This window comes from Doryrhamphus excisus, linkage group LG21, assembly GCF_037039965.1.
Source record: "Doryrhamphus excisus strain RoL-2023G ecotype Guam linkage group LG21, RoL_Dexc_Guam_v1.1, whole genome shotgun sequence".
Classification (NCBI taxonomy): Eukaryota; Metazoa; Chordata; class Actinopteri; order Syngnathiformes; family Syngnathidae; genus Doryrhamphus; species Doryrhamphus excisus.
In genome coordinates this window covers 12,820,958-12,845,713 of record NC_136377.1, presented here as the reverse complement: position 1 = coordinate 12,845,713, position 24,756 = coordinate 12,820,958, and the positions used below count along the sequence as shown (strand labels likewise).

General features: G+C 41.5%; 2 protein-coding genes across 3 annotated transcripts; one reads left to right on the top strand and one right to left on the bottom strand.

The window, feature by feature from the left end:
• Positions 1 to 1,542: 1,542 nt before the first annotated feature.
• On the top strand, positions 1,543 to 8,467 carry gltpd2b (glycolipid transfer protein domain containing 2b). Its single transcript, XM_058087243.2, has 4 exons — positions 1,543 to 2,078; positions 6,044 to 6,102; positions 6,208 to 6,386; positions 6,478 to 8,467. Exons 1-4 carry the CDS (start codon positions 2,009 to 2,011, stop codon positions 7,082 to 7,084), a joined length of 915 nt encoding a protein of 304 aa, XP_057943226.2. The 5' UTR covers positions 1,543 to 2,008; the 3' UTR covers positions 7,085 to 8,467.
• A 1,526-nt stretch (positions 8,468 to 9,993) lies between these two features.
• On the bottom strand, positions 9,994 to 23,863 carry atp1b2b (ATPase Na+/K+ transporting subunit beta 2b). 2 transcript variants are annotated; one of them, XM_058087245.2, is made up of 8 exons: positions 23,499 to 23,863; positions 15,709 to 15,837; positions 15,503 to 15,610; positions 15,167 to 15,372; positions 14,962 to 15,021; positions 14,840 to 14,866; positions 12,810 to 12,905; positions 9,994 to 12,727 (listed from the first exon to the last, which is right to left on the bottom strand). In XM_058087245.2, exons 1-8 carry the CDS (start codon positions 23,587 to 23,589, stop codon positions 12,560 to 12,562), a joined length of 885 nt encoding a protein of 294 aa, XP_057943228.2. In that variant the 5' UTR covers positions 23,590 to 23,863; the 3' UTR covers positions 9,994 to 12,559. The 2 variants fall into 2 exon arrangements, with proteins under 2 accessions (XP_057943228.2, XP_057943229.2); XM_058087246.2 differs by lacking the exon at positions 14,840 to 14,866.
• Positions 23,864 to 24,756: the final 893 nt, after the last annotated feature.

Genomic DNA, 24,756 nt, shown 5'->3' with positions numbered 1-24,756 from the left:
GGTAGACTACAGCATTACCCAGTAATAATCAAGTTTTGGTGTTTGACCTGGAAAATATCATCAGGAAAGATAGATATGGTTGGCCATATTGCAGTAGAAAATAGATGGACGAATTAAAATGCATAAGAAAGTTGTTGATTTTTAATATTATTTTTAACAGTCATTTCTGTGATGTTTACTTTAAAATGTTAGCAAAAATACATTTTTATTGTGGTAAGAAATGCTTGAGAGCCAGATACAGTCATCAAAAGAGCCCTACCTGGCTCCCGAGCCATAGGTTCCCTACCTCTGATATAGACAAACAACCATTCACACCAACATTCATACCAGTAACAGTAACCACTAATAATTATAACAGTGTTGCTGTAGCTTGGTTAATATGCACTGTTTTGAGTTTTTTACATAAGGCTTCATAGGGGAATAAGTGTTTCCCATTATGTGCAGTGATGAGCTGTCTCTTTTTATCTGTACTTATAAATTTAGAGCGCACAGAAACGAGAAAGACATATGTGCTCATGTCCCACATAAGGATTGTGGATGATTCCAAAAAGGACAGTTTTCCTTTAACCCAAACAAGTCACTCGTGGTACAGTGTGGTTGAATGTTTTGTAACTGGAGATGTTTTTCCCGCTTGAGCAATGCTGTGCCGCCACAGGGTGGTGTAAAATTTGGTTGGGGGATATACAGTGTCTGACAATGATGAAATGTCTCTTTCTTGCTCTAGTGAACCCCCATACATAAACATATCAGTACAGCACATTGCATTGAGGCCACATGTTTAAACCCAGCATTGCGCAATGGCAAACTGTGCTACAGCAACAATGGCTGACTGATTTCCCGCTCTTGAATAAAGCATGTTAATTGCATTAGTACATAAATCACAGAGTCAATGCTTTGTCGACTCGGGTCTTCTTAGCGGGTCACATGTTTTCCACAGGGATTCAGTCTGCCTCGTCCATTACCGCCTGCTTCAGCTGGGATCATCCATTGGTTGAAGGGAATAAAAGGCACATGACCAGCCCCTCCCAGCCAAGTAATGAATGCTTTTGCTTCTTACGCGCTCCTCCGCTGAGAAATACCATTGTAAGGTCCCTCACATGTGGTTCAGCTTGAGTGTTTAGAGTTCAATGTCTTTTCATGTTCTCCTCAGTTGAGAATTTCCTGTCATTATCACAGAGATGATATCTGGAGGATCATGCTGGAAGATATGCACCCAAGAGGTCTTTGCTGCTTTGCTGCTCAAACCAATCCTGGAGGCATTGATAAATGTGGACCTCTGCAGCCTCAGCTTGACCAATAAAGATCTTTACACCAGCTTCACTGGACATTAGCAGACAAGTAAAGATGAAAAGCATCCTAACAGGATGTTTCCTGTTGCACTTAAAACCTTCATGGTTTCCACCTTATAATATATGGTGGAGGATGTTGTGCTCTTAATGGTCCGCGTGTGAATAAGTGAGGGGGGGGGGGGCAGAAACAGAAAGAGAGGGAGAATAGGGAGGGCGTTGGTGGGAGGAGAAAACGCAAGTGTTTGCTCAAGCTGACCAGGAATATCGCACATGCACAGTAGGAGATGCATGTGGAGGAGGAAGAAGAAGAAGAAGAAGAAGAAAAAGAGGGGTTACTGGCGGACATGCTGTGTTGGCTCTGCTTTATCAGCCAACCACTGCTGATCTCCCGTTGATCTCTGGACCCTCACACGTTAGACAACAGCAGCCTGAGAGATCATTTAGACACAAAGGCAGCCAGGGAAGGACACGGGAATGAGAAGAAAAAGCAGCTTGTGGAGGTACACATCTTTGAGGTACAATGGTGGAGGCAACTTTTGATGTGAGGCTTTGGGGAGGAGAATGAAAGATTTAAGGGCAAAGGGGAGGGCCGGTGGGCTTCACAGGGAAGGGGTCTGGCCAAGAAAGTAATTGTGGTGACAGGCAGTGCAAGGGACAAGGACTCATGTGAGACGCAGAGGATTTAGAAGATAAAGGTGGCAGCAAAAGTGGACTTCAACATGGGTGTGAAGAGCAAGGCAGCCGCGGCTATCTTAGTCCTGCTGCTATTCCTTGGCTCCCTCTGGCTTCGTGAGTATTTTTTTTCTCTGGCTGTCTTTCTGTCTGTGCATGTGTTGTACAATTAATCCATACAACTCCTCCCCTGTTAGGAATGTATATGGTCTGATCAGGAATGTGTCACATGTCATGCGGTAGCGGCACAGCCATGCTGGCCAATACACGTGGTCACTACGTAACACATTTTATTAAAATAAGCTTTTATTTGACTTGGCAGGCTATCCGAATTAATTATGTATCACACAGCTAATTACTAGCAGTTTATTCATTCATTCATTTTCTACCGCTTATCCTCACGAGGGTGGCAGGGGTATGCTGGAGCCTATCCCAGCTGTCTTCGGGCAAGAGGCGGGGTACACCCTGGACTGGTCGCCAGCCAATCACAGGGCACATATAGACAAACGACCATTCACACTCACATTTATAACTATGGACAATTAACCTAGCATGTTTTCGGAATGTGGGAGGAAACCAGCATACCCGGAGAAAACATACAAACTCCACACAGAGATGGCCGAGGGTGGAATTGAACTCTGTGAGGCCTGCGCGCTAACTACTCGCCCGCCGTGCAGCCCCAAATCCAATTAATCCTTTTAAAAAAAAAATGTACGCACAGCAAGTCAGCAACACTTAGGGTACTTTGGGCACTCACTTTTGCAGTACGTTACAGTCCAGGGTGAATGGACTCGTCTGTTAAGTGCAAAACCGTATGAAAACCGAGACGTTGTAAGAAAACTGAGGCAAAATTTTGGGGAAAATTTTTAACAAAATCGCAATCATATAAAAACTGAGGCATACAGAAACCGGGTTTGACTGTCAAATGAAAAATGATAGAATTTTTGGTTTAAATAAAAAAATATTTTTATATTTAATGTGTTAGCACTATCATTTGGATAATGATTGCTGAGGTTAAGTAGAGTATTAATGTAAGTTTTAATGACACAGACAATGTTTTGGCGCAACAACACCATTCATGTTATATGTAAAGTTTAACGTGACTATGTGAATGTGTCTGTTCCTGAGAAAGAACTATATAGACTAGTCTAAATTTATAGGATTAAATATCCCTTTTATGTACAGTAGGTGTGAGTCATCCTATGTCAATATTGTATGATGACAATACAGTTTAAAGGTGAGAAAAGCCGAGAAATAATTAACTTTTGGCTCCTTTTAATCTCTGTGTCAACACAGACCTTGTGACCTCTTGTCACAACAGTTCATTTTGTGTGACAAGTGTCACGCTGAAGTTAGCCTGATGGTGAAAAGTCAGCAGACAGAGCAGCCCAGCAGTGTGACAGAAAGCTCACGAGATGAGGTTAGGAGGAGGCTGATCCTTTTCGGTTCTGCGGATAACAGTGCTGCCCACGGAATTGTGACTCAAAGGCTACTTTGTGGCCTTAGGTGGTGTAAAAATGCCAAGCAATCCTACGCACAAACCAAACTTCCCCTTCCTAGAAGTTGCTCAAGGACAAGTATCCTTGGACCTCTGTGTGCAGCATCGTACACACTGTAGTATCAAACATGTCCAAAACCTGGAACTGAGAACTTTTGTTCTGTCAGATTTTGTATATGTGTGGTTTCAAACAGAGGGCAAGGATGATTCCTTTCATCTCAGCCTAAGACAAAAAAACTGGTCTCATACAATTAACCATCTAAATCTTTAGGAAAAACCCAACATTTAGTTTGAAATGTTTAGGGTTTTTTTTTTGCCTGGAAACACTACATATCGCGTTAGTCTGTGGTGAAAAGAATACACAGGATGCTGCTGCACTGCAGCGTGAGGCCTATACATAAAAACATATCACACTTGACTTTCTTCCCTGGACTTTTTCATTATCAAAAATGTAAATGGATCCTCTGCTGACTTTTAAAACTGATAATAACTGATGTATATAAAATCGATATCTATAAAATCTGCTCTTTAATATTTGGGATAGAGAAGTGAATGAGTTAAATTAAAGTCGTGTTTTATCAGATAGAATTAACCACAGGCTTCATTTTGAAAATGTCAAAATAAAAATGTTTAACTTTGTTTTGTGTGTTGTTTATGTTTACTTTTGTCCAAATTTAAAAAAAATCAAATGAACTCACCTTCAGCAAAACAAACTCACACTTCCTGTATTCGGTACGTCCAGCCGTCAAAATAAAAGCACGGCAGTAAAACATGTAATTAAGCCACACATTCAGTCCACACTTTTCACTCAGCCTGTTTTATAAAGCAGCCAAAAAATGAAAATAATCTCACCTCTCAGTTTCACCTCTTGTTCTTCTGTTTGCACATACTCCAATAGGCATCCGTCCAACCAGCTATACACTTTCTGCCGCCTTTCTGCGGGGTATACTGGAACCTACTGCGACAGCCAGTACACCTTAAAAGAACCGCTTTTTTAATTTTACTTTGACTTGGTGAGTCGCTGTTGCTGTCGCTTCCCGTTTGTTTCGCCACAGCCAGCAGAATTAGCAGTATGCTAACCGGCAAAACAGAGACGTACTCACGGTTGCCAACTTTTCAGTAAAAAAAGTAGCTATTGGCAAGTCGCCAGAAGGCGCAAAATGACGCCACTGTATAATTTGCATACAACTTGCATATTACATATTACGAATTTAAGCTAATTGTTAGCTAACATAAACACACCTCTTTTGTTCCAGGCTAACAGAAGATTAAAAAACATTTGCGTTTTAGATCTCGCTATGTAAGACATTGCGAGCTCCAACCCAAATACCAAAACGTCCCGAACAAACCCAGAAAAACTCGCTAAATTTGAGAAAATATGTCGCCAGATCTAGTGACAAAATCGGCAAGTTGGCAACGAGGTATGTATTGGCTGTTAAGAAATTGATTGGCTGTGGTGCAAACAGGATCTTATCATTGGCTGGACTCTATTGCGCACGCGCGAAGCTTAACGTTGCTGACGGATCACGAGCATGAAGGAGCCTATCCCAGCTGACTTTGGGCGGGGCCACATCAGGCCCGCGAGAGGATTTTACCTGGCCCGCGTGATGATATTAATCTATTATTAGATTCGGCCCGCAGATAAACTGTACTACATTTCCCACAATGCAACAGGGACGCGCGAGATTAGTTTAGCGGGAGGCGGCTTAATTTATTCAGCAGTCATTCAGCATCAGTCATTAGCATAACAGCAAAAGTTAATTTACAGATACCCACCAACAATGGCAAAACGGAAGGTGGACGGTGAAAACAGGGGCTTTCAAACAAGGTGGGAGTTGGAGTACATGTTCACGGAGGTAGCTGGAAAACCTGTGTGTCTCCTATGTGGGGAAAGTGTGGCGGTGATGAAAGAATATAATATGAGACGGCATCATGAAACAAAACACACAGACAAAAACAAGATTCTGGACATGGAACAAAGGCTACAGAAGGTCGAGGAATTAAAACGAGGCCTCAAATCTCGACAGAGTCTGTTCAGAAAAGCCCAGTCGAAAAAAAAACTCATAACATAAATTTTATGTTATGAGTTTTTTATATAAAGGACATTTGTATTTTGTGCCTGCTGAAATTAAAAATGACTGACAGAGTCATAAGAAAATATTGCTTTATTTATCCAATCATATTGTAATATATTTATGTTTTCAGTAGGTTAAATCTTGGTTTTAATGAAGATTGGACAGTCCGGCCCTCGGCTTGTGGCCAAATGTTTTATTTGGCCCTCCGTCCATTTGACTTTGACACCCCTGCATATAGACAAACAACCATTCAAACTCACATTCATACCCTTATGGATTTATGCATTTTTTTTCATAGGTCTGGCGATCATTTTGCCTTAAACTGCGTAAAACAGAGCGCTCATATTAATATCAAATGTAATAAAACCCTGGACACCACCCATCTCAAACAGTGGGGTAGGGGGTCGGGGTGGCGTGAGATGCAGGGACGACTTTCAATATTAGTGCAGACCTGCCAACATGTATGAATTTGTCATATTGAACAACTGAAAAACTTTCTTCCAATGCAGATGGAAGTTTGGATTACCACTGGGATGCTTGTCTAAAAGGCTACAATCCAGTGAATGATGTAAGTTGTCATCCTGTATAGTTCCATATTGAAACAATTTGCATTGTTCTGGCTCTCTTTGTCCCACGGTCACTCATCCATACCTCACCACCCCCTTCTGTTCAGCTTCACCAGCTGTCGAACAGCAGTGCCTCCGACGAGTCCGGGGTCCCTCATGACCTGGATGTGTGCCCCGGTCAGACTTTCCAGGTGTCACTGCTGCACACCCACCTGCTGGCGTCGCCGGCCTTCACCTCTGACGTGCTGCTCCAGCCTTATCTGTCCAGCTGGGATGAGCTTGTTAAGTAAGAGCTTCAGATAAAAAGCTGTTCATATAAATGACTTCATTGGTGGTTATGTAGTCTTCATGACGATGATTCATTCCGTGTTCTCTAGGTTTATGGATTCTCTGGGTCCCATGGTTGGCCTTATTTCGAAAGAGATAGTGACCAAGACTTCTCTTATTCGTGAGCTGGCCCTTCTAGCCGAGGCCAGCCCTGAAGCAGAGATGAATCCAGATGTCAATTCCGCTAAGCCTGAGTCTGAGGTGAACACTTTGGACCCCTCATATCATTCTGGTGCTTACCACTCAGTACGTTCCATGATCTGGGTGGAGCTGAAACGAGACTTAGTGGACTTCCATCACCAGACGGACTCTGGATGCAGGACTCTTCTCCGCCTGCATCGAGCCCTGCTTTGGTTGAAGCTCTTTCTGGAGAAACTCGCTGAGATCCCAGTGGCGGGTCGGCTTAGGAGCCCGTCGGAGCTGTGTCGCGAGGCCTACAAGAGCACCCTGGCCAACCACCACACTTGGTTCGTACGCCGGGCTGCTGAGCTGGCATTCATCGCCTTGCCGGAGAGGAACTTCTTCTTTCGGCTGGTGTGTGTGCAGAACCAGGAGGAGCTGAGCACAGTACTGGGCCGGGTGACCCAGGCCATCGGCGTGGTCTATGACAGGACTCAGAAAGCCCTTGAGGAGAATGGCATGCTGGAATTGCCATGAGACAGAAGCTGTCATTGTTCAAAACTGTGCATTCCTGGGCATCAAAACTGCTCAATGTGTGAATGAACGCACAGTACCATGTCTTAAATTCACAAATGTTCCGTTTGTTGGTGATTATACCGTATTGAGCCAGATTTAAGACACTTCTTTTCGAGAAACGCCTGAAAAAGACACACTAGCAAACAACAATGTTATGGTGGTCAATGATGCAACTTTCAATCAGCTAAGAACTATTATGACACTATTGGACTCTATCGGCTATTTCTTATTGTCTTATATTTGTGTCAATACAGTCAGAGGACCTGAGAGGTGTTTTTAAGGCAGCTATTGATGCAACTGACATAGTGGGTTTGGAAAGAGAAGACTAATGCGGAAGTGCCTTACACTTGAATTTATTCAAATGGCCAGCAGGGGGCGTACGCCATTTGCATGGCTTGACTTAACTTATTATACCTCAACAAACATAGTACTAATGACTTTAAGCCAGTGGTTTTCAAAGTGGGTGGCACTAGAAGTCTTCATGAAATGTGTAACACATGGAGAAAAATAAAGAAAAACTTTTTTTTTTTTAACTAGCTATGCTAAATTCAGTTAAGTGGACTAAGTGTCCCAGTGGACTGGGAGAAAAAATTTGGCCCTGGATTTTTTTGGTTCAGAGGGTATTTTAAGCTCTGCAGTGATGTGCATTCTTTGCATACGCCCCATTGCATTGTGGGCTAGCACAGGTTCTGCATTTACGTAGCGGCAACCCGGATTGTGGTACTCTCGATGGCCAATCTGTCCTGGTCTGAGCAGAAACTGTTTCTGTTCCAGTTCAGCATAATGTTAATGCTGTACCTTATTGAAGTGGCTACTGTATGTTTACGTGCCAAAAAGTATTTTTTCATGCTATATTTCCAGGGGTCATGCATGGGAAACATAACTATTTTTCCGTAACTAACAGTGTAGAACTGCAACGACCAGAGCCTTAAACATCCTGAATCCCGTGCCTTCCGTCAACATCTTGTGATGTATTGTAAATAAATGGAACAAAGACAAAGAAAGGTACACAAAGCAAAATTGCCAAACTTGTTGGTAATGTCACACGTCTTACAGTTTGTGTAAACAAAAGAGCTAAACAGGAAAAGCAAATAGACACAATGACAAGACTATTGATGAAAGAACCTGAAAGTTGACTTTTTAATAGTGTTAGACTAGAATAGAGCACTACCTCAAAAGTACCACAGTCTTAATGAACGTATTAGTACTGGGACCTGTTTGATTAGAAAACTGTTCTATGCTGGACAAATGTGCTGCTTCATTCGTTATGATGGAAGGCACTAATGTGTCAGGTTTTCTACTGTACCCACAAATCTCCGCATACAAATAAAGTGTTCTTTCTTAACAAGGGAGTGTTCATTCATCTGGATTGTAATTGCTTACCCGCGCCAACACCGCACTGGTGTCGATGAAACTATTTTAGGTTCACAAATACCACTAATGCCAGGTAATCCTGCCTGTCTCTCTTTTCCTGCTCTCTCTTTCTAAGAAGACAGTGACGTGGTGGACAAAGGTGACGAGAGATAACAGGAGACACGCAGTTAAGACTTTGGAAGTGGACGCACACACCTGATTGTCAGCAGAATTCAAGATTTTTATCCTTCAATTTAGAGTCAGCCTATAGAGGTGATTGTAAACATATACAGTATCGACTGAAATACAGTAAAGTCTCGTTATATCGATATCGGTTATAACGAATTACTACTTATTACGATACTATTTTCATTTCCCGGCAAATTTCTAGTCTTTTATGATATAATTAGTTCCGTTAGTACGATACCCGGTTATTATGATAATCCGGTTACTACGATGCCCTTTTCATCTCCCGCCAGCCAATTTGGTCTGCTTATATCGATACAAAAGCAGCTTAAATCACCTGTATAGAATGCCTGTATAGAATCTATACACACGAGAGAAACCACAACCGCAGTTGGTTCTTCTGTTGCAGGCATATGTTTGGCCAACTATGTGGGGGGCGGGTTGAGCATGACCTGTGAACCAGGAAGTGCGGGAATCGGTGTGTGTGCTGCGCTCTGGTGGTGTAAAGTTACTGCAAATAGACGCAAGAGAGCGATTTCGGAACTATAGGGAAGGTTGAGCAGAGCGAACATACTTTCAAGAAGCGGATGAAGGCTCCCCGCTCAACTACAGTTGCTAACGTTGTCGCTGACTCACTGCACTGGAGCGCATAAGGAGGAGGACGGACAATGCATGAAAGAGTCGTTCATAAGAATATCACAGCATCCATTGTCCGGGTTCCAGACTCCACCATGATAAATACATTCTTTATTCCTAAATTGAATTTTGAATTGAATTTTCATCATTAGAGCTTAGAAAACCTTTCTGTGACCTTCTAAGTACAGTTTGTAATATTATTAAAGGCCTCTAGACATTAAATAACATCCCTATAGTCACCTTTACACTCGCAATACTCACTATAATAGATATATTAAGTGCCATTTAAAGCATAAATTATTCACAAATAATTGTAATAAATAAGAGAACAACAACCGTGTCACATTTTTGCGACCCCCAGAAAACGCAAAATGCCTCTCTTGATGCTAAAGGTTGCCGACCCCTGCACTAAACTACACTGCTTTTGTGTGCTTTGACTTGTTAGTTCGTAAATAAGAACATAAACACTCAGTTGACACGTAAAAGAAGCAGAGGCTTTGAGTTTTGGTTCCTTAAATGACATTTATTTATTTCTCTATCTTGTTTTGCAGTAAACATGAGCAAAAATATACATAGAGTAAGAGCATAAAATAAAGATCCAGGGTAGATTTATCATCCGTTTGGGCAACAAACTGATCCGATCCTCCCTTTGCACCACATTCATGATTATGATTTCATATTAGTCAGTATAGGTGTTATTCTTTTTTTTTTTTTTTTTTTTTTTAAATAATATGATTTGTATATTTCCATCAATATTTTTGGTCAGAACACACTGTGTCGTAGTTTGGGAAAGGTTGACACACACCTTCACTTTGCATTCATTGCAAACCTGAAAAGCTTTTATAAGGGAAAGGAGTGGAAATGTCACAAAACAAAGAAAACAAACGAGAAAGCCTCGTCAACCAGGCGGTGACGTTTGATAAAATAATGATAAAAACCTGCCGTGTATCTCAGCTGACGTGATACAATCCCAGCTGATACATTCTCTAATCTTTACAACAAAAATTGCAATTAAAAATAACCAGTCACAAACAATACATGACTTCTATTCTTCCATGAAAAGTTGTTAAAACGCCTCGTTTTGTTATTTTTCCATAAATACACCACACCGCCACATGAGAAAGAAATATATTGCTTTCCGAGGACATCTCCAAATTATCAGAGAGGAAGATTGATAAAAGGAGATACAGTCAAAGGATCAAGTACAGTATGTTCCTGGACACTGGCAACAACATGTTCTGTCCACCAGGAGGCACTGTTATGTCTTGGAGAAACATATTCTTGTTGTGCGTATTATATAAGAGTAGGCCTTTTTATAACACAGCTTTTATGCAGACACAGGATCTGCATCAAATTTTTCACTCTAATGAGAATCTTTGGTTGAAGACGTCAAATGGAAATGGCTGTTTTTGCGATTGAACAGCTCTTGGATGAATTAGAACGTAATATTCAGGATTGAATGCCGTGACAAATAAAAAAAAAAAATAAAATGAATAAATGATCCTTGTTTAATGTCTACTTTGGACCACACGAAGGAGCAACAAAGTAGGGCAAAGAAGTTCAGTGTGCAGGGCTGTGGATTAGCCCACCAGATTATGAGATTAGAGTGAAATTAAGTAAGTGTTGCAGCCGAGGAGGGGAGCGTGCTTGTGAATGGAGTGGAAAAAAACAGAATGCTTCTCTGGAATGCCTGAGTTTGAATTATTATTACGCTTTTTCCCCCCACACACTGATCAGTCCAAGCACATCGTTAGCACCAAACACTTGCACATTGTGTCATCGAACTGCTCACAGCGTAACTGAGAATCCTCAATAAATGAAATTATTTTGAAAATAAAACCCTCCTCTAGTACAGTTGTATTTATTTCAGACTATGTACCATGACAACTTCCTGTGTATAAATTCATTTCCCCCTGAAAAGCACAACAAATGCAAATCAACACAAAACTGAAGTCTGATAAATCAATTAAATACAAGCAAAAACTTCTAAAAATGTCAAAATGCCCCCTAGTGTGTGGCCACAAATGAGTTGTAAACTCAATCGGGATAAAAAAAAAAAAAGAATTACCTCTCACAGAGTTCAAGTAGGGGTGAGGGTTTTGTGTGTGATGGCGAGGGTGGAAGACCATATAGCATGTTGAATTATGCAGGATTAGCCTTAAACGATGAGATCAAGCATTCATAATGTATCATTTTAATGAGTATTGCACAATGCATGCAATTTTCCCGACCTATAGTATGAAATTGGATTGATCATACGCGCATTCAAGCCACAAACTCGCTTAAAGGTTAGTGTTAGGAGACTATCGTTGTCTTTGTGTGTGTGTGTGTAATGTTTCGTAGATTACATGATGGTCCCTCCTGGTGGCCAGCGCTTTCACAGAATCGTTTTTTTTTTTTTTTTTTTTACCACACTGCGCAAAGAGCCGGGACATTTGGGGGGGCGGCCTCCTGCCCTCACAGCGCACTAAAGACAATACACACATGCAAAATGGCTTCATCTCGGCATCCATCCATCAATATATATACTGTTGGTTTCATATTTTGAGTGCAACTGATTAGTTCTATGGATTAGGGATGGGCATTATAATTGATTGTTAGGAATTGTATGGAATTGTGGGTTAATCATGGAGTGCACTACTTGGCTGCAACCAGCAGAGGCGCTGTTGTTTCTGTCTCAAGAAGCAGAGCGAAAAAGACATGCAGACACTTTACTTAGTATTTTCTACAATCTCAAATGGATTAAAACAAAACAATGGATTGATAATTGAGGATTAATGAAATGTATTTATTTAAAATGCCCATCCCTGTTACGGCTAGAAGGTTATGATATTGTGTAAATAAAAACTGCAGGTATACACTATTTGTAATGGTGTGTATCACATATAGAGGAATAACGCTCTATATTGAGGCAGCAGGACAGGAGCAGCAGTAGTGTTAATGTTACTGGTCCTTGCAAACTTTAAAAACACACGTTTATATCCTTCATATCCCCTACTTTGTTTGTCATGCAGTATAAATAGACGTCACCTCAAATTAATTTACAGAAATTTTGTCCCCAAGCTCACAGACAGAAACAATAACAGGATTCCCAACCTTTTCTTCCAAAATTTTCTCATCATCGCACACCCGTCAAGTATTTGTTTGACAGATGGGTTGTAAACAAAAGCCACAAAGGGTGGGAATGCTGCGATTGGTTTCTGTGCGTGTGTCCATGTTGCAGAGCATAAGGTGTTCAGAGGAGGAAAAAGGCTTGAAAACCTAGTTCACGGTGTTGATCCTCAGCTTGAAAGACACTCGTCCGGCAAACTTGTCTCTTTCGCTGCCTGTGGGAATGTTGTTGGAGTTGATCTTACACTCAATGTTGACATCCTCGTTGACGGTGATGTTAAGGAACTTGACGGCAACCAAAGGCTGCGAGTAGTTCACCTGCGAAAGACGCAAAACAAACAATCTTTTCACACAGGAACTCATAGTATTCAATTGTATTGAATTGAAGCAGTCAGCAAACCTGAGCTTTCTTGCCATAGTAAGGGTAGTACATGAGGTTGAAAGTGCCGTTGGAAGGGAAGTACGTCAACTGTCCAATTTTGTCAGTGTCTTCTCTCTGTGGGGGTGAAACAATTTCATCTGTTATGGCCTAAAAATGGAGGTCAGCCTCATTAATCTCCTTCTTTTCTGCAAATCTCATTATCCAACCTGTCTACCCTGTGGTGGTTTTAGCTATGGGCCGCATAGGCAATTGCCCAGGGCGGCATTCTCGAGGGGGTGCAGCAAGGATGAGGAGAAAATAAAAATGTATTTATTAAGTGTTCATTTGGTGCCCTCTACAGGCGGTATACCGGTATATCTCACTGGGTGAGATAGTGGTTAGAGTCGATGACCCTCTGTTCTTTTGTGTTTGCTGAATTAAAGTACCGTACAATGGAACCTCAGTTTTTGGACACCCTGGGCAACGTTCCCGCTGCAGTATCAATAGTACAAATCCATTTTTTGACACTGGCCCAAATGCAGGTTGTTACTGGTACCGAGTTCTTACAGTATTTGGAGTATTTTCACAAGAACACAGTGAGTTTTCTCTGATGAGTTAAAAAAAAAAAAACCTTGACGGTTTGGACTGAGCTATAATTAGGAGCTGTTTTGGGTGTTTAGTTATGACATGACTATGCAGTACAAACTGCAACCACAATAATAATAATAATAATAATAATAATAATAATAACAATGGGCTTCATGGCGGCCGAGTAGTAGCACACAGGGGTCACAGCTAGGAGACAAATGTTCAATTCCACCCTTGGCCATCTCTGTGTGGACTCCAAATTGTCCATAGGTATGAATTTTAGTGTGAATGGTTGTTTGTCTATATGAAGAGCTTGCAACCAAAAGGCGCTAAATCCATTTTGACTGATTTCAAGAAAATCAAGGATTTTTTAATTACACACATATCAATCTATTTGGTCATGAAGTCTATATTGCAAATGAAAGAGCTATCAATATAGGTCATAAAAATGCATGCTATAAAAATCCTGCACATACCATGTATTTTATATATATTTTTAATTATTTTTTTTCCGGATTTAGCGCCTTTTGGCTGAAATAAATTTGAAGTCACCTTTAACTTCTTCAATGGCATTGTTGTAAAAGAATGTAAGGTGCTTTAATGTGCTATGCTAATAAAATAATTACAACACAGAAGCCATTCTCAACATACAATACAAAATAATTATTATTAATTAAATTAATAAAAATGTTATTAAAAGCAGTGCTCATATTTGACTGCACCATGAAGGTGACAGTGACAAAAATCATCTCATTACAAACTCTTTACATTGTATGTTTTTTAGTACAAGTAAAATAATGTTTCTCATGAAAGTTGGAGGTGTCAAGGTAGAGACATGCCTTTTATGGCGTAAAAAAAAACTTCCATGTTACAGAATACTGTAAAAACACAATTTGTGTTCTCCTGAATTGCATAACATACTGTAACTATCATACGTGTACTTAATGTACACAAACAAAACAGGATGCGCACTGATACTGGCTTTCTGTATGTGCAGTGCCAATTGTATTCTTCTCTCTGATTGGTCAGATTATCAATAGATGGGAAACTTGGGCCAATCAGAATAAAGAATAAAGAAAGGGATTTAGCTCCTTTTGGTTGATATCTGAAATGGAAATAGCGCCTTTTGGTTGAAAGCATTTCAAGCATTTCAAGACCAAAATATGTGATTTGGATACACATGACAGAGGTCTATTAAACTCATGAAAAACATGCAACTTAGTGAAAATTGGATTTAGCGCCTTTTGGTTGAAATCTGAAATGGAAACAGCGCCTTTTGGTTGAAAGCATAAATTTCATATCACTTTTTTTTCATATTTTTTAAAATGATTTCAAGACCAAAATATGTGATTTGGATACACATGATAGAGGTCTATTAAACTCATCTCTACTCCATTTACATAGCTAAAGATACAACAACTACAGTCTACGTCTACATTACTGTAGTATTGGACTCTACACTATTAAACAGCCATCCTTACCCATTCATCTTTGCCAACTTTATATCTCTGAGAGTAATGACCAAAGAAAGAAATGCATGGAGTTGAAAGAATGTCATGGTGATGAGCAATAGGAAGATATTTTTAGATATTTTTGGGGTTACCTTTGCACCACAGGTGACATAAGGAGCCTGGCCATCCTTTCCTGGCAGCATCCCAATCACCTACAGAGAAAGAAAGCCATCACTCCTATTCTACAAGGAAACTAGGACCCCCCCCCCCAACCCCCATTCCAGTCTTCTCTATCTATGGCAGGTACTGCATGTCTCCTAGCAACACCATCCTTTGCCTTCCCCTCCTCGTTCATACCCGATTCATCTTGATAATGATGCATGGCTTGCCCTCCTGGTATCCATAGTAACGGTCGGTCATTCCCGAGCAGTCCCCCAGAAGGCTGCGATGAAATTGACAGGAGCGCTTGGGGTTGTTCTTTACATCGCCGCTGTCCTCCTGCAGGAAGTACTGGTCCGGTTTACATTCGTCATTTTTCTGGGCCTGGATGGTGTTGTTGTAGGCTGCAGGGAAAGGAAGTGAGGGCGGGACTTAAAAGGGGCCTCTCATGCAAAACAATGTCCATCCTACTGACGACATCAATTATTAAAGCTTGTGGGATAATCTGCAACAGTAAGCATTTTGAAGACATACGTTCCAAGAACTTGTCCAGGGCCTGAGCATACATGTCCCAGCTCTCTGTGTTCTGGATGTTGTAGACAATCTCAAAGGTCTCATCGGCTTTGGGTCTAATCACCATGCCTGCCAGTGCCACAGGGAAAGCGGAGAGATCACAACACTGTGTCGCAGACCGTGACCTGTGCTCATGTGGCTCTTAAGTCCTGGTTACAATACAGCACCTGGTGTGGAGAGCCTATCCTGCCAGGTCGGCTTGTGGTCATCCAAGGTCTGCAGCATGACGTACATGGTGAGAGCAAACAAGCCGGCCAGGAAGATGTAGAAAACTAAATAGAAGAGAAGGATGAGACCTGTGGATGAAGAAAGAGTGTGGTCAGGGACGTCAAATGAAGAACGTGATGATGATGATGCTCAGCGTGCCAGAATTAGACTACCTCTGATTTATCATTTTTTTCCAATATCAATAAATAATATCATATAATGACATCATATTTCTTAGCTACATGTTGTTTGATGACTGCTTCATTAATCACCATTATCTTAAATATGATCATCATAACTAGCGTTGGGGCTGCACGGCGGGCGAGTGGTTAGCACACAGGTCTCACAGCGAGAAGACCCGAGTTCAATTCCACTCTCTGTGTGGAGTTTGCATGTTCTCCCCGTGCATGCGTGGGTTTTCTCCCACATTCCAAAAACATGCTAGGCGAATCCAAATTGTCCATAGGTATGAATGTGAGTGTGAATGGTTGTTTGTCTATATGTGCCCTGTGATTGGCTGGCGACCAGTCCAGGGTGTACCCCGCCTCTCGCCAAAGACAGCTGGGATGGGCTCCAGCGCCCCCCGCGACCCTCGTGAGGAAAAAGCGGTAGAAAATGAATGAATGAATGAATGAATGAATAACTAGCGTTGGGGCTGCACGGTGGACGAGTGGTTAGCACACAGGTCTCACAGCGAGAAGACCCGAGTTCAATTCCACTCTCTGTGTGGAGTTTGCATGTTCTCCCCGTGCATGCGTGGGTTTTCTCCCACATTCCAAAAACATGCTAGGCGAATCCAAATTGTCCATAGGTATGAATGTGAGTGTGAATGGTTGTTTGTCTATATGTGCCCTGTGATTGGCTGGCGACCAGTCCAGGGTGTACCCCGCCTCTCGCCAAAGACAGCTGGGATGGGCTCCAGCGCCCCCCGCGACCCTCGTGAGGAAAAAGCGGTAGAAAATGAATGAATGAATGAATGAATAACTAGCGTTGGGGCTGCACGGTGGTCGAGTGGTTAGCACACAGGTCTCACAGCGAGAAGACCCGAGTTCAATTCCACTCTCTGTGTGGAGTTTGCATGTTCTCCCCATACATGTGTGGGTTTTCTCCCACATTCCAAAAACATGCTAGGCGAATCCAAATTGTCCATAGGTATGAATGTGAGTGTGAATGGTTGTTTGTCTATATGTGCCCTATGATTGGCTGGCGACCAGTCCAGGGTGTACCCCGCCTCTCGCCGAAGACAGCTGGGATGGGCTCCAGCACCCCCCGCGACCCTCGTGAGGAAAAAGCGGTAGAAAATGAATGAATAACTAGCGTTGGGGCTGCACGGCGGACGAGTGGTTAGCACACAGGTCTCACAGCGAGAAGACCCGAGTTCAATTCCACTCTCTGTGTGGAGTTTGCATGTTCTCCCCGTGCATGCGTGGGTTTTCTCCCACATTCCAAAAACATGCTAGGCGAATCCAAATTGTCCATAGGTATGAATGTGAGTGTGAATGGTTGTTTGTCTATATGTGCCCTGTGATTGGCTGGCGACCAGTCCAGGGTGTACCCCGCCTCTCGCCGAAGACAGCTGGGATAAGCTCCAGCACGGGGTTAAAAATGAATGAATGAACTAGGGTTAGACCCGATCCGATCTAGTATCACTATCAGGTTCTGATACCACATCATCATTTCGGATCCATGAGCCACGTCTGTATTTCAGTGTATTTCAGTGACATCACAAACTGTGATCATTACACTCCCTACAATATCATACGATATCATGCTGTGAAGCTGTGAACGCATCGGGTGTAATACTTGTGCTATGTTTAGTGGTTGCCCGGTTTGACGTGGTTGCGTATTAAAACAAACAGAGCTTTGGGATTGGAATGTTATCGGTATCGGCAGACATCCAAAGCCAGGTATCAGGATCAGAAGTGGGAAAAAAATGTGCATCACTTGCCCTATCTTTGAGACATATTTTTTTTTCCAGTGTTGTTGCTGAATGGTCTGCACGGCGGAAAGTGGTTAGTGCGCAGGCCACACAGCTAGGAGACCCGAGTTTGATTCCACCCTCGGCCATCTCCCCATGCATGCGTGTGTTTTCTCCGGGTACTGCGGTTTCTTCCAACATTCCAAAAACATGCTAGGTTAATTGGCGACTCCAAATTGTCCATAGGTATGAATGTGAGTGTGAATGGTTGTTTGTCTGTATGTGCCCTGTGATTGTACCCCGCCTCTCGCTCAAAGACAGCTGGGATACAAACAATCCATCCAAATGTAGGCCCCACCCAGGGATCACACATACTTGTGGGTCCAGCCAAAATGGCTTCTTATTGGAGGGCAGCGGGGTGTGCGGGGACTGCTGGGGTGCTGGGCATTCGGTGGGTGCACTCAGGGGCTAGGGGGGGTCGGGGCCAGGTGGGTTGACTGGCGGGGTTGGTGGTGTGCTTCAGCAATGTTCTGGGGTTTTGCTGGGGTGTCCGATGTTCCCACTCTTCTTTTGTTGTTTGTCTTATGTAAGATTCTGTGATTATATGTGTGAAAAAAAACAAAAACTTATTGAATTGGTAACTGCTATGGCGTGGAGAAGGGGTAGGATTTAATAAGCTTTGCTTCTTCCTGCTCCTTTTCAGACATGTGTAGTAGTGAGGTGTTGTGTGTATGCATGTATGTGTATGTGTATGTATGTAGATATGTGTGTATGTATATGTATGTATATATTTGTGTATGTATATGTATATATATATATATATATATATAAATAGATATCGTAAGTGCATATGTGAGAAAGAATAATGTAACATAGTATGCATGTCTGAAATAAATTAAGAAGAAGAAGGATAGACTCCAGCCCCGCCGCGACCCTTAAGCAATAGAAAATGAATGAATGAATGAACTCTAACTAACAGCTAACATGCTTTCAATATATTTTAATGCTCTGTTGAATCAATAATTGAATTTGGCTGACAAGATGGATCATTACGTCTATACATAATCTCACCATTAAATTAAGTGATTAAACTTTTACAACAAAGTATAAGAACTGTCCCACTTTTCCGCTTCATCCTGGGTCATATTGACTTCGTTCTGTTTGCAACATCTGGCTCACATTAATCCAGCTGTTTATCAGTTCATTAATACCACTAATCGCTTCAATCAACAAAAACCTCATAAAAGGTTATACAGAAAGGGATGTTGTTGGTCGTGTGGCACGAAACGGTCTTAATTAAACATCTAATGATATAATGTCCGCTCTTCGCCCACTTTCATTATAGGGCTGCACTGACTACAGGAGGTCGTTTAATTAATTAAACACCGCAGGGGGGGGGGGGGCAAGAGTGATACGGTTGTATCATGCCGTCTATCTGTCTAGCTATCTGTTAGCACCACAAGGGATAGCATATCTGATTGATGGGAGATGCTGTGATGCATTTCTTTTAGCATCTAAATCTACAACTACTGTATATGTTGGCGTGTCTACCCAATATATGTAACTCTCAGTATGGTTTTCCAACCATAATAACCTACCTTTTCAGCTATCATCTTTCTTAGTCTACCTTCTCTGTGACATTCATTCAGAGTATTAAAAATAGCATCTTCTATGACCCACCCCCACCCCCCCATTTTCAGCATCAACACCTGGGGCCTGTGCAGGGTAGCAGCTGAGAACCCTGACCCCTGTGCCTCTGCTGGATGCCCCCCAGCATGGAGGCTGCATCTGCATCACTTCACTGGAATCCACAACAAAAGTCAAGGGGAAGATGTTCCATCCATCCATACGTACATACATTTTCTATTCTGCTTATACCTATATCGGGTGAGTATGCTGGAGCCTATCCCAGCTGGTCGCACATATAGACAATCATTCACACCTTACATTCATACGCATGCACGGGGAGAACATGCAAACTCCACACAGAGATGCCCAAACGGGAAATCGAACCCAGGTTTTCCTAATCCGCTCCACATGGGTGTATATATTTTTTATTATTAAAGTGCAGCGCCACTATTAGTTGTAGGTTTCATTCCAAGACCACCTGCGACTGGTGAATAATTGACACACCCATGAATATGTCTATTTTTGGTACCAGGCTCCCATCGATTTCTGATCAACATGGTTTAACAGGTTTAAGCCAAAATATGCCTCACATTTTTATTAAACACATTTTAAGTATAAAATGTATATTTATTCACCATTAAGGGATGGTAATGTAAGATGATCCATGAACAGAAGGAATCGGAGTCACAGTGTAGCCTTTAGCCTGATGCAATGGTGTCCAAAGTGTGGCCCGTGGCTGTGTTTTCATCACCAGCCAATAGCCAGGGACATTCTAACATTTTGCTGTTGTTAAAACATTAACAACAGCAAAATGGAAATAAATGCAGTAATTTTCCAAGTAAAATATAAGATGGACTCTAAGAAGATGTTACAAAAATAACATTGGATAAATTATTTCATTTTGGAAATATTTAAAATATGAACGATATAAGATATTATAAGTTATAATATTCTGAAAAAGATACAAAATAAATAAAGTTGACATTTTTGGAAATTTAGGTTGCAAGAGAAAGTTATAATATTACAAAAATTTATTAGAAATATGGAAATAAACTCATAATAATATGAAGGAAAATAATTTAATTTTAGTAGCACAGAGGTGAAACATGAAAGAAAAACAATATTTTTTAATGTCATAATATAAAATTCATAATGGATAATTAGGTTGGGGGGAAAGTCCTAAAATTGGAAGAATTTTAAGGATTTTTTAAGTTCAAATATTTGGAAAATATATTAATAAATAAATACTATAAATAAATATTTAAAAAAATGATAATACACTTTTTCCACCTTCTTTTCAACTTGTTTGCATATCCTTTCTTACAGCACAAACGGTGCATTCAAGGACCGCAAAACAAAGTGCAAAATCTCAACGTATGAAAAAACATTGTCAGTGAGAGATATATTAGAATATTAAAAATATTCAGAGGGAAACAAAAAAAAGCGAGCATAACTTCCGAAAGAATCCACTTTATATCAGATTACATGTTGAATGATTTGCATTGGGGGCGGTTAATACGTCGACTGGCGTATTGACACAAACCGACTCATTCAATATAAACAGATGAAGCGAGGGTGATAAAGTACTTAAGTGATAACCACAATATGACACCATCCCCAGGGAGACTGCATGTGGGGGTCAAATGTCTGTGCCCCACCCCCTTTCCCCCCAGCAGAGAGGGTGTTGGGTTTACGGTCAATTCCTAGATAGCGGAGGGGCTACTTTTCATTCGGCAGTTGAAAGCGGAGAACAGAGGGCTTGTTTAGCATCCAGGAGGGATGCTTTACAGTGAAACACTTGGTCGTGAATTTGGTGATCAAACGAAGTGAAAGCTTTGTGATGTGTTTAGGAACAGCTGCATTATATTAGTGCTTGTTGGATCTTTGTCTGCTCTGTTTCGGGTGGGGAGGAGCTGCAGAACACACATAGACAAAAGCGGCAACAACAGATTCATATGAGAATCAATAATTGATATGTTAAATTGTGTATGATTTCTGTCATGACAATCTACCGGACAGGAACTGTGCTATTTACAGATTTATTTTTCTGTACAAATCACTGCACAAGTTGCTGTCACCAGCATGATATAAAGTGTAGTATACAGTAGTATATGGTACTGTAGTACAGTAAACCTCGGATATATCGGATTCAATTGTTCCCACTGGTTTTGTCCGATGTAAGCGAAATCCGTTATATGCGTATACCGGAAAATGTCCGTTTTACGCATATATCGGATTTATAATCGGTATATGCGTAAATCGGATTTTATCCGTTATAAAAAGGCACTTCCTTGACTATGTTTCCAATGTACCTGGACTGGGCAATGAAAAGAGACGTAAGGTAATGAGAATTTAACTTTATTGAACAAATTGAGCCTACGTTATTTTCGAATAGTGAGGTTAAGATCTCATTCACTGCTGTGCTAGTATTATCGACGTCACTCACTTTTATATTTGTCCTAAATCTGGAGCCAGGAGAAAGACAATAGCCAGTGACAAACCACTCCTAAATCGCGCAGGCAACGCTGCAAATGACGTCGTATAGCGGCCTGTCACGATGCGACCATCCGATATATGTGAGGGAAATTGGAACGGGACTGGAGATTTTGTCCGAAATAGGCGAAATCCGTTATAAAAAATCCAATATATGCAATGAATTTTTCTTGGAAATGCATTACAGAAAAATCGGTTCTTTTTTATCTGTCCGTTGTGAGCGAATTTCCGATACATCACCGCACCTCCGTGGGGCCTGCCCTACTATTTGAGGAGCTCTGATGTAACCTGTTAAGCTTGCTGTTAGCATTTGGATTGTAAATATGCAATTTGCAGTGAAAGTGTCGGTTAAGGTTTCATGCTGCATTCATGCGTGATGTGCTCAATGAGTCCAGGTTATAATTTCACTCAAAGTATTAGTCCAGAGATTCATACTTTACTTTGTATGCATATGTTTATGACTATTGGATTCTTACTTTAATAAGACTAACTTGTCTTGTTTGATAGGACAACATGTTATTTTAGTCGACAATTCAACAACATGATTGACATGATGACTAAGTCCTGAAAGCCTGAATGCTACGTCAGCACTCTTCAGCACTCATCACTGTATATGTCAAATGGAATAGATGTGACAGTGACAGTGCTTCGGCTTTGACTAAAGTCTTGTTTGGTTTTGTCTCGACTTGACTTTGAGACTTGACTCATGACTATTTTATTGAGACAAAATGTTTAAAGCTTGTAATTAGGTGCTGAGTGGGATATTGCTAAGAAAGCTAATAATGATACTGTTCTAAGTAGGAATCAAGTAGGAAAGAAGAGAGACTGAACACATGGTTAGGAGCATGCAAGAAGGTGGAAAGCCAAGTCTAGCTGCATGTACTCCATGTACAGTAGTAGCTCACTACAGAAATAGCCCAATTAGGCGGCCTTAAGAGAGCACAGCTTAAAAAGGCCATCAGACCTTAAAGCACCTGGGACGCACTGAGCTGGATTAACTGGCACAGCGCTGGAGGATTCCAACAAAACGGAAGCGTCAGACAATGATTCCTGCAAGAATAGACCTGACAGTGAATCTGGGTTCTTTACAAGGAATCGATGCAACTTTCAAGATGTGACCTAGAATACTATTATTTTATAATAGAAATCCTGAAATGCTTTTTTTTCCATAACAGCTAATGAAGTCATTAGATTAGGTTTAAATCCCTCACTCATACTCACAGGGCTGGGCCAGAGTGGAGGTGATACAAATAGCATTTGACCCTCGGCTTTACCAGATTATAATGTTCCAATGTCATTACAATGTAGCAGTAGTCCAAGGACCTTTTTATTCAAAAGAAAATTATTTTGCACACAATTCAAACGACATGTCAAGCCTGAGTGTGTCCAACTTCAGCTAAGAGTGACTCTGCCCTCAATGGAGGATGACGTGCACTCCTTGCATCAAGCCTGAAACCTGTTCCTGACCCAGCTAAATATTGTCAAATGTAGCACCATATGCCTCCACCCTTATGCTGAGCGCATTGCGCAATGGAAGAGGGGCCATCAATTCATAAATAAATAAATCAAACGGGAGAGGGAGTGATAATATTCGCCGGTGTCGCATTGAGAAGCTGAAGGAAGCATAATAAAAGCAGCAGAAAGCCAAGAGGATGTTAAAAGACTCCATGTTTGCTGCAATGCTGTACACTATCGCTGGACTCTACTCACCCCAGCTGCTGGCCGTCCTGCCCAGAAACTCCCTCGTCCTGGGGTTCCATAGAAACTCCTTCCACTCGCTTTTTTCTCCATCCTTTGCCATTATGTCATACAAGATCAGCCTCCTTTAAGACAACCTGAAATAAATGCAGCCTATGGAGAAGAGAGAGAGAGGATGGAGCCCTTTTTTTTTTCTAGGAGTGATGGAGGAGCTCAAATCGGAGAAAATAAAAAAGAACCGCCTATCTAAGGATGGAGAAAGGGGAGACTAAAAGTAAGAGGTAGCCGGGTCCGAGTGAGTGCCCTCCCCCCCAGCTCTTGTCTTCATGCCGCAGAGTTTTGATGAGTGCTGCAGAAATCTAGTGATACTGCGGTAAAGCGCACCCCCGCCCTCTCTCACCCTCCATCCGCTTTCATCAGGCTGTTCCCTCTCTCCCTCACTCCCTCCCTCTGCTGCAGCCACAGCCAATCATCTGCACCCCCCTCCTCGCTCCTTACCCCCTCCCCGTCCTAGACACTGGCCCGCAACGTGAAACTCAAGCCTGGAAGCGAATGGCGTCCCGTACGGGCAGCGCTGATTGGCTCCAACGTCTTAAACGTCATCACGGTAAAAGAAGGGAAATTATGACATGTACTGTATCCTGTTTACATGATACAATAAAAGCCCATCCGCCGCCGTGTACTGTATATTTTGTATTCATTAATAATGAAAGGTAAACGATCTTATTGTCTGCAGTGTTTATTTTCATGAAGGCTAGTTGGGGCAGGACAATAATGTGAATTAACTAACTTTTATTTCATACAAAGCGTGATTATGATGATGATATTTGGCCACTGCCACTATTTTATCCACTTTCCAATATGTCATTTATATTTAACATACAAACATTTTTGGGCTGCATTATTGACAAATGCGCAAAAGATGCATATTGCATGGGGCTTTGCATATAGGAGAATAAAATGGCAGAATTTACCTGCTCACATGTCCCTGGTGGTGTAATGGTACAGCTGCTGCCTTTTAAAGGGGAACTGCACTTTTTTGAAATTAATTTTGCCCATCATTCACAATCTTTACGAGAAACATCAACCCATATTTCTTTCAATTTTTTGTGCATTCTAGCATAAGATGAGCTAGCTAACAATGGATGTCATGGGAAATATCTATACGTTGAAGTACCTCACAAAAAAAAACTTTAAAAATTCCATTTACATAACTGACTTGTATATTAACCAAGCTACAGCGATGTTATTATTGTAACAGCTAACATGA